Source organism: Stenella coeruleoalba, assembly GCF_951394435.1.
Source record: "Stenella coeruleoalba genome assembly, chromosome: 11".
Classification (NCBI taxonomy): Eukaryota; Metazoa; Chordata; class Mammalia; order Artiodactyla; family Delphinidae; genus Stenella; species Stenella coeruleoalba.
The window spans coordinates 7,952,437-7,969,508 of NC_137157.1; the positions used below are offsets into that span (position 1 = coordinate 7,952,437).

The following is a 17,072-nucleotide window of genomic DNA, read 5'->3' on the forward strand; positions in this document are numbered from 1 at the left end:
AGCTGCACAGAAACTGGAGGAGCCAGGATTCGGCATGCTCAACGCCTACAATGGGAAGTGAACTCTGCATCCTTCAAGGTGGGGCTTTCTCAACTAGTGGAGGGGGCATCACACCAAATTAAAGACTCGTTTCAGGTTGTAGCAAGGAGACTAATGACAGCTAATGACCAGTCAAGGAACTGCAGTTGTTTCAGAGGAAAATGAAGAAGGCCTGGGCCCTGTCAGTGGTGGTAGGAATGGAGAAGAGGGTACAGACTGTAGTGAGAGTACAACAGCAGAGTGAATAGAGTTTAATGACTACTTAGATGCAGAGGCGGAGAGGAGAATATCTAAAATGCCTTTGAATGCCTATGGCTTCATGAATTGGATGAGTGGCAGTGCCATTAACCAGGCTAAGTCATCCAGGAGGAGGGGTATGTTTTGGGAAAATGACAGGTCAGTCTTTTTTTTTTTTTTTTTTTGCGTTACGCGGGCCTCTCACTGCTGTGACCTCTCCCGTTGTGGAGCACAGGCTCCAGACGCGCAGGCTCAGCGGCCATGGCTCACAGGCCCAGCCGCTCCGCGGCATGTGGGATCCTCCCAGACCGGGGCACGAACCCACGTCCCCTGCATCGGCAGGCGGACTCTCAACCACTGCGCCACCAGGGAAGCCCAGGTCAGTCATTTTTGACAGGCTGAGTTTGAAGCGTCCAAGAGACGCACAGCCAGGGAGAGACAATGGACACATTTGGGTGCCATGTTCCTAGACAGGAACTATGCAGTGGGGTGCTGGTAAATGACTAGCAACAGGCTCTCCGGAGAAAAGAAATTCTGATTTGTAGCATTTCTCAATTCTGTGGTGTAAATACAACCACTATGGCCAATTTCTAGGTATCAATACAAGGTTACTAAGAGTGGATTTGGGGGACTTCCCTGGTGGCACAGTGGTTAAGACTGTGCTCTCAATGCAGGGGGCCCAGGTTCGATTCCTGGTTGGGGAACTAGACCCCACATGCATGCTGCAGCTAAGGAGCCCACGTGCCTCAACTAAGGAGCCCGCCTGCCGCAACTAAGACCCGGCGCAACCAAATAAATAAATGTTAAAATAAATAAATAAAACATTAAAGTTAAAAATGAAAACATTAAAAAAAAAAAGAGTGGATTTGGGAAGAGATGCACACAATCAGTTGTCAAGAGGCCACCTGGGGGGCCACTATGGTGACTGTGAGTGAGGCTAAGGTCTCCCAGACAGGGCAGAACCCGGAGAACAGAATCTTCAGGGATGGACTGAAGAAGAGGGGCTGCTGGAAGGAATCTAAGAGAGAATGGGCAAGTCAAGATCAAGCCCAGATCTGGGCCCTGTCAAGCTCTCCAGAGGTAGCTTCCACCACTCATTCATTTTAAGAAAATCTGCTAGACTGTAAACTATTTGAGGGAAAAGACTGTCTACTTCAGCTGTGTCCTCTAGGTTTGGAACACAGTAAGCGCTCAAATAATTCCACTAATATCTTAGGGAAGAATTATGTCCACCAGTTTCATGAGGCAACACAAGAAAAACTGAATTGTGTTACAAGGAGACATTCTGGCTCAATGTAAGAAACACTTCCTAGCAAGTCTTGCAGACGTAGACACCTTGTTTGGTCTGCCCCATACCACTCCCATTCTTCTGGGAACTGTCACTCTACCTTTCAACTCTGAGGTTCTCAAGGCGGTCACTATTTTCTAAGTGAATCTACCGATTAGTCCAGGTGTCGGCATCTGACACAGCTGGGATTTTTGGAATTAGGACTTGGAGTAAGTCCCTCTCTTGTGGCAGAAACTGGGAGAAGAGGTGACAGAAGAGGTGTCAGCATCCAGGGTTTTCCTGCCATATATAAAGCTAGTTTCAGGGACTCCCTGGTGGTCCAGTGGTTAGGACTCTGCGCTTCCACTACGGAGGGCAAAGGTTTGATCCCTGGTCAGGGAAGTAAGATCCCGCAAGCCAAACAGCGCAGCCAAAAAAAACAAAAAACAAAAAACCAAAGCTAGTCTCTGCGAAACACAGGCAGGGAGAATCCCAGCAGCGATGCCTCAGTTCTATTCATTCATTCTTAGGTCCAGCTAGTTCTCTGTCCCTTTCTCTTATTACAGGACATAGCTCCATAGCCCTCTCATAAATGTCCCGTGCCTTAGAAGCTGGATTCGGGTACCCTGCAACCAAGGGTCCCAGTGGATACCCAAGCAGAACTCTCCAAACGTGTAACGCCACCTGTGTGAAAAGTGCTGTGCTCTTCACTGCTCAAGTATTCACGCAGTTTGAATGGCCACTTGAAAAGGGTTTAAAGGAGCGGATTTCTGCCGAGGGTGGAAGCCCTAAAGTAACAGCGATGGCAGCAGCCACCTCTCCGTGAGCACTTGCTCTGTGTGGTGGCAAAGTGGGGAAGCTGGGCTCAATCCAGGTTTGAATTCGAAGTTCTTAATTACTAAGCTAGAGGTTCTCAAACTTTTTAGTCTCAGGGTCCCTTTATGATCTTAAAAGTTGAAGACCCCAAAGAGATTTGGTGTGGGTTATATCTATTTACTACAATGGAAATCAGACCGAGAAATTTAAAAGATTTTAAAAGAACAAAAACCCGTCACATGTTAACGTAAAAATCTTTATTAAAAGTAACTATTTTTCAAAACAAAAAATTAGAAGAGTGGCATTGTTTTACATTTTTGCAAATCTCTTTTATATCCGACTTAGTAGAAGACAGCTGGGTTCTCACCTCTGCTTCTTCACTCAATATGTTGCTTTGGTTGAAGGATATAAAGAAAAGCTGGCCTCGTACAGTCATGCAGTCGGAAAAGGAACTTTGTGAACCTGCTGAAAGGGTTTCTGGAACCCTCGGAAGTCCTCAGCCTACACTTTGAGAACCACTGCAGTAAACTAACCTGCCTCTCAGTTAAAGACTATATAGCCATTGAATTAGTATTAGACCTGGCAGTTCTTTCCATGGCCAAGGCATTTTAAACAAATTGCAAAGGGTGGTGGTGGGGAAGGAAACTTGAATTCTCCTGTTAATTCAATTTTAAATGACATCGATTTCCAACTTGAGTTCATAGATTACACCTTTGGCAGCCAAGATTACTTATTAGATTTCTCCAAGTTTACTTTTCTAAACTAAGAAGAGAAAGCAACATGTCATACACAAAGTTAACATTTGTATAGCGTTCTTAACAGTTCACAAAGCCTCTTTCTGTGCCCACATGACGCCATTTAGTCCTCGGCAGCCACTTTACAGAAGAAGAGCTCGGAGCAGAGAGGCGACCTGCCCAACACTGCCATCAGTAGCCGGGCTGTGGACCAGGCTTCCTCATGACCAAGAGACATGCTCGCAGGACGACTCTGCTCTGGCTCTAACGAACAAACACCTCACTTTCAAAAGCTGGCTTTCCAACCTAGAAAGAGGGGTCCTTTTATGTTCACTTTTTTCACATACACAAGAGGCGGCATCTGTTCTAGAATCCAACTGGATTTTATTTGACACAGAATACAATATGGGTGCAGGAATAGCAAACCGAAAAGACAAAGCAGAAAAAACAGTTCTACCTAATTTATAATTAAGTAACAGGAGGGCAAGTCATTAAGTGGCTAATGATACAGTTGAGCTTGACGGAACAATTCTCTTTTTCTAGTGCCCATACCTGAAAGACAAGGTAAATTATTTAATTAATTCCTTGGTAATTTCCTGTTTTGAGACTATAAAACCTGCTTAAATATATCCGCAAACCTGGTTAAAACTTTGAAAAGAAGTAAGTGACCACAAGTGTGTGCCAAGACCGGGTTACGACCCTGGTCTCTGCCCCTTTCATCTTACCGGCCCCTATAACATCTTACTTATCACCCCCTTCTTATGACGGTCCCGCCTCACCACGGACTCAGCTGCACCCACCTGACTCCTTCCAGCTACCAGGCAGACACCAGGCAGTAACAGGGAGGCGAGAGGGAGAGTCAGAGCCGGTGCTTGTGAAAGGGAGCTCCACCTGTTTGCCCCAGGCAGGGGCTCAGACAGCATGAACTCTTGGCCTCCCCTACCTGTGGTGGCCTCTTCACCTCAACTCCAGTCCTCAGGCAAGTTTAGGGTAAGGCAAATACAGAAACCAGTGACTGAACAGCCTTCAATTTCAAAATCTATCACCAGTTCCAATTATAGCCCTGAGTCCACTCAGCACTGCAGAAAGAGAACTGTGGAGAGAAACTAGGTATGGATCTCAGGTCCTTTCTGATTTCCCCAGAAGCCAAAAGTTGGCTCTAGCAAGATTACAAACAAGGGCAGGAAATTTCTTCCACATATAAATGGATTTCTTTTCTCCTTTTTTAAAAAAGTATTTATTTATTTATTATTCACTCGTCTGCAGCAGGTCTTAGTTGCGGCACACAGGGTCTTCATTGCCGCGTGTGGAATCTTTACCTGTGGCACGCAAACTCTTAGTTGCGGCATGTGGGATCTAGTTCCCTGACCAGGGATCAAACCCAGGCCCCCTGCATTGGGAGCATGGAGTCTTAGCCACTGGACCGCCAGGCAAGTCCCTAAATGGATTTTGTGAACACAAAATCCTTCATTATTATCTTACTTAATAATCTTTTGTCGTGGTTCTTTGTGGGCAGTTCACCTCTGATTAAAATATTTTGTTATATGGATGGAAACCAGGGCACTAGAACTCTGCATCACTGCTTCCATCATCCTGAAGGGGTACTAGATTCTTTAAGCACTTCACGTAAGAAATTCACTTAAATACTGTCCAAAAAAGTCCTCATAGGGTAGAGCTCCAGTGTGTGTTAGAGGGCTGGAGAATAACCCAGAAGTTGTCCATCAGATTTAAGCATGCTGCAATTTGCTTCTTATGAATTTGTTTTCCCAGTGCACTGATAACCATGGCCAGGCAAAGTCACCAGCTGGATACAGTGACAGTGTCAAAGCCCAACAGGAGGGTTCTGTACACCCCCCACTTCTTAGGCTCAGCCCCAGGCACATGTAATGGGCTACATGAGACAGTTTTGGTCCAAGACGGAACCTGGAGCCTGCTCCAGGGCAGAGCCAATTACAAAGGCCTCTTGAGAACTTAGAACAGTGCTTCTGCCTTGACATGTATTACTTGTCATGTCATGGCTCCACTCAGAATGCAAGCTCCCCAAGGACAGCGAAGGACTGTCTCACACATTTTTATATCTTACACATTACTTAGCATATACTTTGCTGAAAGGAATGTGACGGTATGAAGATATTGAGTTATTTGGCAGGTTTCTTAAAAAATGAACATGCATTTCACAAGACTTTCAAAATTCTTTACCAAAATAAATAATCAAGTCTAAAAACAAAATAACTGTACCAATAAGTGATTTGTAAACATTTCACAAACTAAAGAACCCTATTTATTGGTTTTTAAACATAAGAATATTCTGCTAGTCAAAACTCATATTTAAGTAAAAATCTCCCTTTTCATTAAAAATTTGATCAAGAAAATGACTGAAAATTCAACAGATAAAAGAGCGTTTCACACAAAAATATAATAGGCATAAAAATATATAAAGAGTAGCCCAATTTCACTGAAAAGTTTTAAAAATGCAATTGAATACTAATTTTCACCTGTCAGTAGCTAAGATGGAAAAGTTTGGTAACAGAACATTGGCAAGAAATGGAGAATGGAGCCTCCTGCTTCACTGTTTGTAGGGACTGTGAATTAGCACATATTCTTGGGAAAGGAAAATCTGACACTATCAAAAATAAAAACATACATACTCTTTAATCAGAAATTCCTCTTTTAGGAATTACTACTACAGATATAAAAAATTCTACATATATATCCAAATACATTCAAGTACATATACGGGGACACTCGGGAACGCCACTAAGAAGCTGTTGCTGACGGCCACCTCCAGGAAAGAGATGAGGAGAACAAGGTGAGACTCATCTTTTGTGGTAAACCCTTTGACCACTTGAATTTCTGAAAATTTACATGTCATGTTTTATTTACATACTACTAACAGCCACAACAATAATGATTTAGTTGAGATAGCCATAAACGCTGTATCAGAATTAATCAGCATGAGATAAAACCAATGAAACATGATAGGTGGATATAATTCTAGCCCAAAGCAAAGACACCTGACATTAGTTAGCCTCTGGAGCCTTATTACTGATGTGATTTTGGAAATATTTAATAGTTTGCAAATTCTTATATTTTCTACTTTCATAGAACCTGGATAGTTGGTAAACTCTAGGCTGCAAGCTTCTAATGTGGATTCACCTATGCATTTTCCACATAGATGAGTCCTTGTCTAACTAACCAAAAGCTAGTTTATGAAAACAAGGCATGTTCCATGTCTCCATTTTCTAAGACTGTGCACCCTCCAGCTTGACGTGAGTCCAAGAATGATACTGACCACAAAGCCCAACCTTAAAACGTCAAAACATCCAGAGACACCTACTTTTGGAATTCCCACTCTCTGTTGTCCAACGGACACACCTGCCGTGTTTTGAGCCAGCGGGAGATGCAGTGGAAGTGAAAAGCATGCTGGAAGAAAAGATACATTTTATTAAAAATAATCCTATGAAGGCTCAGCTCTCTGATGACAATACATCTCAAGGGCAGTGGGGTAGTTACACACAGGGGCTGGAGAAGAGTGATGGAAGGCAACACACAACGGGAGACAAAAGGTCAACAATGGGTTACACCTTGGTTAGGTACGAGGCTAAGTCCAGTGAAACATGTCAGAAACGTCATTCCTACAAAGGGAAGAGTGCATTTAGGAAGCATAGCAGTGTTCTAGCAGTGAGCTCTCTTTCCCTAAGGGAAGATGGAGTGGGGCTTCCTGGTCCTATGCGGCCTGTAGGGGGGGCTTACTCTACTGGGGCTCACGCAGGGAGGCCCTTGATCACACGTGGATTTCAAACATTCCCCCTTCTTGGGACCCAGCTGCCCTCCCCACCTTGGAGAAGGGAACCCCAGGAGCAGAGGCATCTATTCAGTGCGGGTAGTGCGCCATCCCTGACATCACCCAGAGCTGAGAGGGGCACTTCCCCGACCTTCCACACGCAGCTCAACTCTTTCCAAAGGACTTTATTTCCCCATTTGTTTATAGGTGTATTGATATGACAACAGCCTGGTACTCAGTGAGCCTTTAGTGGGTGAGAGACTGTGTCTTAAAAAGGAATGAGATAAAAACTTAGGGTAAAAGGAAGTATTACGATGGGCACACTGCACGCAAACAGCTGAAAGAGCGTCGAAGGGCTTATTCCATGATCAAGACAGGAAGTAAAAGGGCAAAAGTACCAAGACTACTGGTACAGGGAGCGAGGAGTTGGCCTTCGGATATGGGGAGAAGGAAAGTCCGTGTGCAGCTTTTTGGTACGTTAATGACGTGCAGACGCTAACCACAGCACCTCTGTAATGGATGTTTATCCTCTGCCCCTGCTCGTGTGAGCAGCGAACGCGGACGGAACAACAAGAGTCTCCTCACCTGAGCCATGACGGGTCGGCTGAGTGGGGACAGGGGAGAAGTGCTGACACCCCAACACACCATGAAAGCCTTGGCAGGCTTGGCTTATAACAGCCCTGAACGCTGGTCAGCGTGTCCCCCCAAACATACATGGAACTTAAGAATCACAATGTGGATTATCATTTGTGAACTGTCTTTGCACAAAGACAGAAAGAGAATTCTGTGACAAACACTAGAGTCCACGGCTGGTGCACTGGGGCTACTCAACAGGACAAACACTCTCCCAGAGCAGTGGCCCTTTGCAAGATCCCTTTCCTCCTGACGCTCACACAACTCATTATTTCTGAAAAAGAGAAAAAACAAAATTTCCAAAAGGCAGCAAGCGGAGGCATTTTTCTCAATCCCCAGGCGGTGGTGACAGGCTCACCTAAGGGCGTTCAGGACACCCTTCTCCACCTCCCAGCTGCCCCGTTAGGCACCTTGCAGCAGTACAGGGTCCTGTACTCCCCAGCCACCTCCGAAGACAGAGGGAAAGACGGGCTGCAAATGAGGCTGCAGGGCTGGTGACAGCATCCCTGAATGCCCCTGTTCCCAGCTTTCTTCCTGTTAACCATCTAAGACATATTGATGAGTACACTGAGCAGTCTCAAAATACACTGCCTGGTGCTTCACACTTTGCAGGCAGTCTGTAAACATCTATTACCTCACTGGAGCCTCCAGCAACCCAGGCAAGCAAGCATGACGGCTATTACTATCTTCATTTTACAGACAGGAAACTGTCTGCATAACCGAAGAGTTAAGTGACTTGCCTAATTCATAGAGCAGGTTAGTAGGAGACCCAGCACTAGAACCTGGGACTAGTCCAAAGGTTTCAGGCACACCTGCTGGCTCTTCTTGGTGGCAGGCTCTCTGAGCTCGACTCTCCTGAGCTGAATTTAAGGAGGAGCTCACTCCTTTTCCTTCCACCACAAAGTGACAAGGTTCTTAGTATACGCCTGGATGCCAGGGAGAGCAAAGAGCCCGATAAGCTTTATTCTTTATCCCCATAAATGATAAACACTGTCCCTTGGCCAGAGGCTACTGTGAAACTGTCAAAGGGCCCCAACAGCATGGAGAAGGTGCCCCACAAGGTGTGGGCTGGGAGGAGAGCCTCAACCCGAGGGAGAAAAGTACTGATAGCTCTCTCTTCAGGAACTACAGCCACCCCAAATTTTATTTATTTATATCTATTAACAAAGACGCTTACTGCATGCAGGAGGTGTTCTAAGCAGTTTTTTTTTTTTGAGCAGAGAAAGGTTTACTGCAGGGGCATGCAAAGAGATGGGTGGCTCATGTCCCAAAAAAACCCCAACTCCTCTAAGCACTTTTTAACATAAAATCACTTCATCGTGACTGTGACACTATGCAATCTACTATCACCTCCATTTCATACGAGGCTTAGAGAGGCCAATACTTTGCCCAAAGTCACCTAGCAAGTCCCAGAGACAGGGAATGATGGTCTGACTCCAGAGTCTGACTTCTTAGGCCTGTGTCATGCTGGGAGCCCTCTGATCCCTGGGCACAGGACGCCCGGACAGGACAATTTTAGCTCCTATGACGGGGACTACATGTCTATAAGGATGAATTTTTAACACGTGCTGGAAATAACATATTTGATGTCTATTATCCTTCACAGCTGTCACTCCCTGGAAGGCCGTACATTCAGTCCAGAGATGCTGTACAAAACATTTCTGGCATGAGCCACATTAAAAAAAAACCCAAATCCTAACTTAGTACATTTGCCACACCTAAAACACACACAAACACACACACACACACGGACACTCAATTTATTCACCTTAGTTCCACAAGACACCTAGCCTTTTAAAAATGTGTTACGAAAGTAAAGATTTCCACTAACAGAATATTCCAAAGACTGTACCATAGGCTTTGAAGGCAATTCCCAAAGATGAATCCCCAAAATGTTGCTGACAAAAGTTGGTACACTTTATAATTAAGACAAACTATTGTCTCTGCAATAACTAATAACTTTAACCCTATAACAGGTGAACAGTACAATGCTTTTAAATCTTTTTTTTTTTTTTTTTAATATTTGTGTACCTTTTGGGAGAAAAGTGGGCTAGTCATTTTTTTCCTAGTTAGTTTCAAGACTGGCAAAGCAGGAAAAGTGGTACTATGTGTACAAGCCATGCTGATAGGGAAAGATGTTTCCTTACGTTACAGACGCCCCACGCAACGGTGCACTCTTCAGAAGTAGCAGACGCCTGGTTGGCTTGACACTCTATGCCTGTGGGAACAAGAGCAGACAGCACTGGACCCTGGCAACAACCTTTTCACCTACAGCTGCCCTACCTGCACGATTACACGATGACACGACTGGGGGTGGGGGGTGGGGGTTGGTGGTGATGGCATAAACATGAACAAAATCTCAAGTGGTTAATTAGTCATAATTGTTTTTTAATGAATGTGGAAAGGGGTGAAGAATAGAGAAGGCAGAGATATGACTTAACAGCATGCTTTGCAATGAATCCCTCCCCTTGTTCAAAAACAGAGTAACGAAGGAAAGAGTACTTTTAAACTCTGAACATAACCTGACTTGTCCAAATGACAGTGATTCCTCCTAATCTGGTAAATTTACTAAATTCTTAAAGCCACCTCATAACTCTTACTGTTCTGAGAACTGGCATCTCTATTCTTGGTGAATGCTTCCTCTCAGGCCCTTACAACACCCAGGTTTGCCACATGAAAGCCTAGCTGGGGGACAAGCTCTAGTCCCTAAAGGAGTCAGGCAGACATATGGAGCTGGGAGAGAGCAAGTAAAAGGGGGTGAAGAGGCCTGTGGCGAAGAGCAGTGTACGCTTTGCATGAGGACGTCAAAACTCAAGTCCTTAAAACACGGTCAACACAGCAGATCTGTGAGGCCAACGGGTTAGAGGAGACTCAGGGCTACCACTTAAGTGACACTTATTGCCCCTGAGGTGATTCTCACCGGTGAATGGAGCAAATTGCTGCAAATGTATCCAAATATCAATTTCATAGAGGGGGAAGGGAGGGAACTTAAATAGAATAAAAAATCTGACTGAGATCCAGAAAGGATGAGTAAAGCTCTATTGGGGATAAATATTCAACGAACAAGAATTACTAATGTGTAATTTGCTTTCTCTGAAGGTGGTAACTAAATGGAGTCTCCCTTCTGAAGAACAAAAAGCTTCAGGAAAGACTATTTAATGAGACAATTACTTCAAACTTCCATAGGCGGAAAATACTAACATTGTATGAAAGTAATGCTGAGATGTTAATGCATACATTTGGTCTTAGGGGAAGAGATATACCATAATGTTCTTTCCCCCACCCTTCAAAAATATGAAAGGCAAAGGATCTGAAATCACAGAAGTTGCTTATGCTACCCAGATTCACACTACAAAGAGAATAACTGGTCTTCCTTCTGATAAAAGTGGAGAATCTAGGGCCTATGCCATATATTCAAGAATGTATGGGGCTGTGAATGCACCCTATTCAAAGAGATGGCAGAGAAGATAAAGTCTGATGTCCTTCAAGTTGCATCATCTCACCTAGATGAGGACTATGTATTAAGAAATTAGCTAAGCAAGAGGCACAATTATTATTTAAGTAAATAATGAAACTGTTTCAAGGTACATTATCATGTTTAAATTTTTCTAGGTCTACGTATTTTTAAGGGGCTGTCGTTCTATGCCTAGTGCAAACTAGGCTTTCAGTATCTGAATAAGCAAACAAAAAATACTTCTATAAATAGAGAGAATGGGGGCCAAATATACATTTTTTCTTATCAGAAAACTCCTAACAAAGAACAAAAATATATTGTACAGCACAGGGAATATAGGAAATATTTTATAACAACCTTAAAGGGAGTATAATCTCTAAAAGCATTCAATCACTGTGCTGCACACCTGAAATTAATATTGTAAATCAACTATACTTTAATAACAATAAAAAAGATCAGAAATAGGATTGCAATACAGAGCGTCAGATAAAAGGGGATAAGGCATGAAAAATTACTAAATACAAGTGTAAAATGTCCTCAAAGATAAAATGTTTTCAAGCTTTTGGTCCAGAGGCTGAGCATTGGGGTTTAGTCATTTGTTTAAACAGGGGAAGGAATTGTTCTCTGTCAGCCTAGAACAGACAGAAAGGCAGCACACAACAGGTGTGCAAAGGCAGAAGTTGATTTCATGTGACTTATAAAGCTTGAGGACTTTTATACTTAAATACAAGAGCATTACAACCAGAGGACTGCTAAGGAAGCAATGGCTTCTTCTTGGAAGTGAAGAGATTTCACACTTTGAAAATATTGATGGACCTGTGGTTTTAGGAAAAGACTAACTTAGGGGCAGAGGCTGGGTCTAAGCACTTCTGGATGCCCCCTTCATCTGGAACAAGATTACCTGAGGCAATGGAGAAAATTACACCTAGCAGATGGTGTTCTCTAAAAGAACCAAGAAATAGGGCAATGCAAAATAAGTATGAAGCTATAGTAGGACAGGTAGTAACAATTTGGATTCCAAAGAGGAAGTCTTCAGACCAAGAATGCTTTGTAGGTGAGTTCAACTGGAGCACAGCCATAATCACTCGTTTATTTACGGCTCTGTATACAATTATTCATTTAATGCCAGACCAGAATTTATTAGAAAATGGCCATTGCTAGATCAAGATTCTTATTTTCATCTTTAACAAAAGTGTCTTTTTTTTTTTTTTTTTTGTGGTTTGCGGGCCTCTCACTGTTGTGGCCTCTCCCGTTGCGGAGCACAGGCTCCAGACGCGCAGGCTCAGCGGCCATGGCTCACAGGCCTAGCCGCTCCGCGGCATGTGGGATCTTCCCGGACCGGGGCACGAACCCGTGTCCCCTGCATCGGCAGGCGGACTCTCAACCACTGCGTCACTAGGGAAGCCCCAAAAGTGTCTTTTAAAAGCATCATAATTCATCTATTTTTGAAAGGAAGACAAGCCCAGTTGCAGCAACCAGATTTCTCTTTAGTGTCTGTAATAAACAGAAGGGTATGTTCCATAAGGGTAAAGACCTGATCTCAGGTCTTTTATCCTAGACCTTGCAAAATGCCCAGGATATAAATATTCATCAAATGAACATAAGACATGACTTGAAAATACTTTGTTTGTTATAGGAATTCAACGTCCTACTTCTGCATCTGACATTTAAAATATATGATAAAGCAGGTGTCTAACTAAAAGCCCACATTGACCCCTCAAGTGTTCAACACTAAGAGAAGACAGAATATCAGTGGCCTTTGTCTGTCACCATCTTCCCAAGAAGTGCATTCTCTTGCATCCAGAAAGACACACAATGACTTAAATACAGAGGTTAAAAACAAGTCAGGATTACAGAAAAGAGCCCCAAGAAAGTAAAATTTTCTCTGGGCACAACTCCTTGTGAAAATGCACAACAAGGAATTGGCAAGTACGTAATCAAAAACCCCACCCTAGCACATTTAACACTGTGCATGTGTATTTCTGTGATGGGTTCCTTCTCTCTACATTAAACATCATGGTAGCTGCTGATCTGCTTTGACTGTTGTGTGAAAAGGTAAACAGGGTCAAAACTCAAAGAAATCAAGGGCAGTAAACTACCAACACATGCCATGATTGTTTTCCTGCACAAAATATTTGATTTGTGCTTTCCAAGTTGCAATGACCACAGACTAGTCTATTTTGTGTTTTTATTATTCACTGAGCAAATATCTAGTGAGAACCTATTATAGCTTATCACTAGATATAGTAGTATTATAGTACAAAACACTATGCTAGATGCTAGGAACACATCAGTAAATAACATGGAATTATAAAGAACCAACTAAATTAAATGACTGCTACAAAGAAAACTATAGGATGTCTTGGAAATATTTAACAGAACTGGCATAGCTTGTGTTTGTGTGTACGTAAGTATGGTCAGGGAAAACATCTTTGAGCAAGTTCAAGGTGAGATCTGAAGACCAACTATGGGTTAGTTCTACATTGCCCAATAAAGTAGCCACTGGCCACGTGTGAGAATTGAGCACTTGAAATGTGGCTAGTCTGAAATGAGATGCTCTGGAAGTATGAAATACACTTTGAAGACTTAGTACCAAAAAAAAAAAAAGTAAAATATTTCACTTTAAAATGTTGATTACATGTTGAAATAAAAATATTTTGGATATAGTAGGATAAATAAAATACAAATCATCTGTTTCTTTTAACTTTGTTAATATGAGTACTAGAAAACTTTAAATTACGTATGTGCTCACAATTGAGGCTTACATTTAGATTAGACAGTGCTGCATTAGACAAAGATGGGGGAGAAGAGGTGAAGAACATTTCAGCAGAGGGAACAGGATATGTAAGGGCTCTAAACAAGAGCATGGACACTTGAAGAATGGAAAGAAAGTCAGAGGAACCACCAGAGTATGCAGGAGAGTGGCTCAAGATAAAGTTGAGGAGGCAGGTAAGTCATTTAAAAAATAAGTTATAATTTCAATTCGAGAAAGTTGCAATTTCTTTGCCCTATTCCTGATCTCAATAACAAACCATTTTAGTACCTGAATGAATAGTGACTGTCCCTGGTGTGATCAACATTCTTGCCCCTATTACTACAAGGATACTAAGTCCACTGTGTGTTGACCACTGTGTGTAATGCAATATGTGGAAATTTAAATTAAATTTCTTTAGAGCAATTAACTGCCTATTTAGATGTCCCCTTAACTACACTTGGGCTAACACTGAAAATCCATACTCAGGTTTCTTTTCTTCATAAATCCCCAGCAAAAACTAGCTCTAACAGAACATTTTAGCTCAGAGTTCTTTTTCTTTCTTTCACTATTTTTGCCTTTGAGTCTGGTTACAAGATGGGAAACAGAGAGGATATAATCAATAGTACCTCTGTGTCCACAATTCATTCTAAATGTGGCCTTGCCATCTTTAGATTGAGTAGATTTATTCTGAGAGAGGGGTATGCCTGCAGGACATCATAAAAAACTACTTTATTTCAAACACACCAATGGTCCAGATGCACAAGACCCCAAGTGCTCTGACTGTACTTTAAATCTCCTTGGGAAGAAGAAAACTGGTCACATCAGGATGGCCGCAATCTCTGTAACCTTCTCAACTTCCTCCCATCCTCCTCCAATTACTTACAAAGATCCATAATGTGGTTCCGGCAGATGGCACAGTTATCAACCACAATATCCCAGGCCCAGAGGGCTACCGCATTCCACTGCAAAGAGAGAAAGGGGGAACAATGCACTCTACTCTCCTTGTAACACAAGCATAGACACACACAGAACACACACACGACACTCTACTAGGATTTCATGCTCCAGTTATCATCTTTTTGGCCACAAGGACCACTAAACAAAAGAGCTTCTAGAGGTTACATTATTCTTATTTATTATATCAGACAGCAAGAGTAGGTTACACGTACGCTCACCCATTCTCCAAACAGTTGAGTATATAAATACAGAAATGAATGTCATCTTTTAATTTTATTTTTTCCTACAGTTTAGTCAGCCATATCAATGCAAACAAATCAGGAATAATTTATAAGTGCCTGTTTTAGGTCTAATAATCACAAAATTGAATTACTGTGCAGGTTCTCCTGGCAGTTGCAGAAGAGCTCAATTTCTGCAAAAACAAATATCTGCTCTTCAAGGAGACTTTGGAAGCAGGAATGGGGAGGTCGAAAACAAGGAACACAATGAACTAAGATGATGACTGGATCATAAAACGGGTAATCGTGGGATAAGCTGGATAACTACGCAGTGTCAATACTCAGAACAAGGTCATCACTTAAATCTTACAAGATAACTGCACAACAAACTCTAAAATTCACCAGAATTTTGTTTAGTTCCTATCATCAAATAAACTGTTTTCAACTTTTACATGCTCAAACTATTATATTCAGTTAAGATAATTTCCATAAGAATTTATCTAAAAGTAGTATTTAAGTAACTCAACCCTCTGGCTTCTGCAATTATAAATATTCCCAAACTCCCTTTCATCCACGAATTTGGTGCTACTTCTCAAACCTTCATCTCTTTCAAGCCTAATTCTCAGTGTCTAGTAACTTCTTCAGCACTTTTCACCCTACAGCTTCAACTTGGAGGAAAAAAATCCTACTTCTATTCTTCAACATGGCTGCTGGCTGTAACTGAGCATGCAGGGCCCACAATGAAACGCCAAAAAGCACTAGGAGGGGGAATATTGTCAGGGTTTAGCCAGATGTTCCAGGAATAACATCTTCCCTATTTCAGGTCTTCATTTTGTACAGATCTGTTTTATCTTGGGTGGGAATCGGCACTTTTCTCCCCAACTGCTGGCAAACAACTATAAGGCATTTCATGCAAAAAGACACGTCCCACATTTCTGCTTTCCCACTTTTACCAGGTCGTTCGCAACTAGTACTCAACCCTGCCTAAATGACACAAGATTTGGGCTCGCATTTTCTTTTTAACAAATTCCACCATGTTTCTTTTTTTTTTGGACAGCGGGATTCTGAATATGACCACAGGACTGGGGCAGCTGTGTGACAAACCAACAGACCTCTCAGAAGAGCCAAGAGTTACACTCGAGACACTTTAACTCGGCAGGGTCGAGGACCAGAGAGGGCTAATGGAGGCCTCGATTAGGCGAGGACCGGGTCGGGGTCCCTCAGAGGGACCCCAAGCTTCGGACAGGGGCGGGGCACGGAGATCGCCAGCCCGGGTCCTCAGACGCCTCCAAAGCGGTAGGACCTCAGGTTCCCGGCTTTCGCCACACCGCCCCATCCTCCATCCACCGCAGCACTCCGACTCCCCCTTCCTCCCACCCCACCCTCTCCTTCCCCACCCCTCCACCACTCCAGTGACAGCTCAGGCGCTTGGCTCCTGCAGCCAAGTCGCAATCCCGCGTATCTCAATAAGCACCTCCGTGATTGGCCCCTCAGCTTCCTAACGAAACCAATACTGCAACTGACAGTGGGCGGCAGTCACGCCGATCAACCCTAAAACCCGCCCACCGGCTTCCTTTCGTGGTACCCTGTCCCAGGAACGCCCTGAAATGAAGCCCTTTCCTCCGCGCCTTGGCCATCCTCGGGCCTGCCAGCCAGATCCACGCCTCTCTAGCTTCCCTGAGGAAGGCGCTGGCGAGACCCAACCTTTTTCACTTCAAAGCGCTTCTTGCCCGCGCCGCTGTTCGTGCCGCTCGGGGTATCCACATCCATCGCTGCCGCCATTTTGGAAACACACGCTCCGTCGCCCGGCTACTGCGCCTGCGCGTCAGCGCAAGCCTCGCTCCCCCTCCCTCCCCGGCACCTCCTCCCGCGCCCCACCCCTCACTGGCGCGCGAGGGGCAGGTGGGGGCGGAGCATGTGGCCACGCCTCTTAAAGGCGCTGGCGCTGTCCTCCCCCACCCCCCACCTACCCAGCGTTGGCGGAGAGGAGGCGGTGGCCCGAGCGTCTGGGGCGGGGCCGGGCGGGGCTGGGCCGAAGTGAGCGAGCCGGGTGGAAACGTTCGAAAGGGCTTGTTCTCGTCGCCCTCCCCCGGGAAGCCCCCGGCCACACTCCCTCAACTGGGGCGGCGGCTGCTTCCTCCGCTTGGGCCGCGACCTGCAGCACCGGCCCCGCCTCGC

The 17,072-nt window shown here is 44.0% G+C and overlaps 1 protein-coding gene across 2 annotated transcripts; it reads right to left on the reverse strand.

Annotated features, from left to right (window-relative positions):
- Window positions 1-2,605: 2,605 nt before the first annotated feature.
- RBX1 (ring-box 1) lies at window positions 2,606-16,696 on the reverse strand (the record flags this gene model as incomplete). 2 transcript variants are annotated; one of them, XM_079938115.1, is made up of 5 exons in its annotated part: window positions 16,599-16,696; window positions 14,603-14,681; window positions 9,658-9,728; window positions 6,431-6,516; window positions 2,606-3,645 (listed from the first exon to the last, which is right to left on the reverse strand). In XM_079938115.1, exons 1-5 carry the CDS (start codon window positions 16,674-16,676, stop codon window positions 3,633-3,635), a joined length of 327 nt encoding a protein of 108 aa, XP_079794241.1. In that variant the 5' UTR covers window positions 16,677-16,696. The 2 variants fall into 2 exon arrangements, with proteins under 2 accessions (XP_079794241.1, XP_079794242.1); XM_079938116.1 differs by lacking the exon at window positions 2,606-3,645 and having other exon boundaries at window positions 6,427-6,516.
- Window positions 16,697-17,072: the final 376 nt, after the last annotated feature.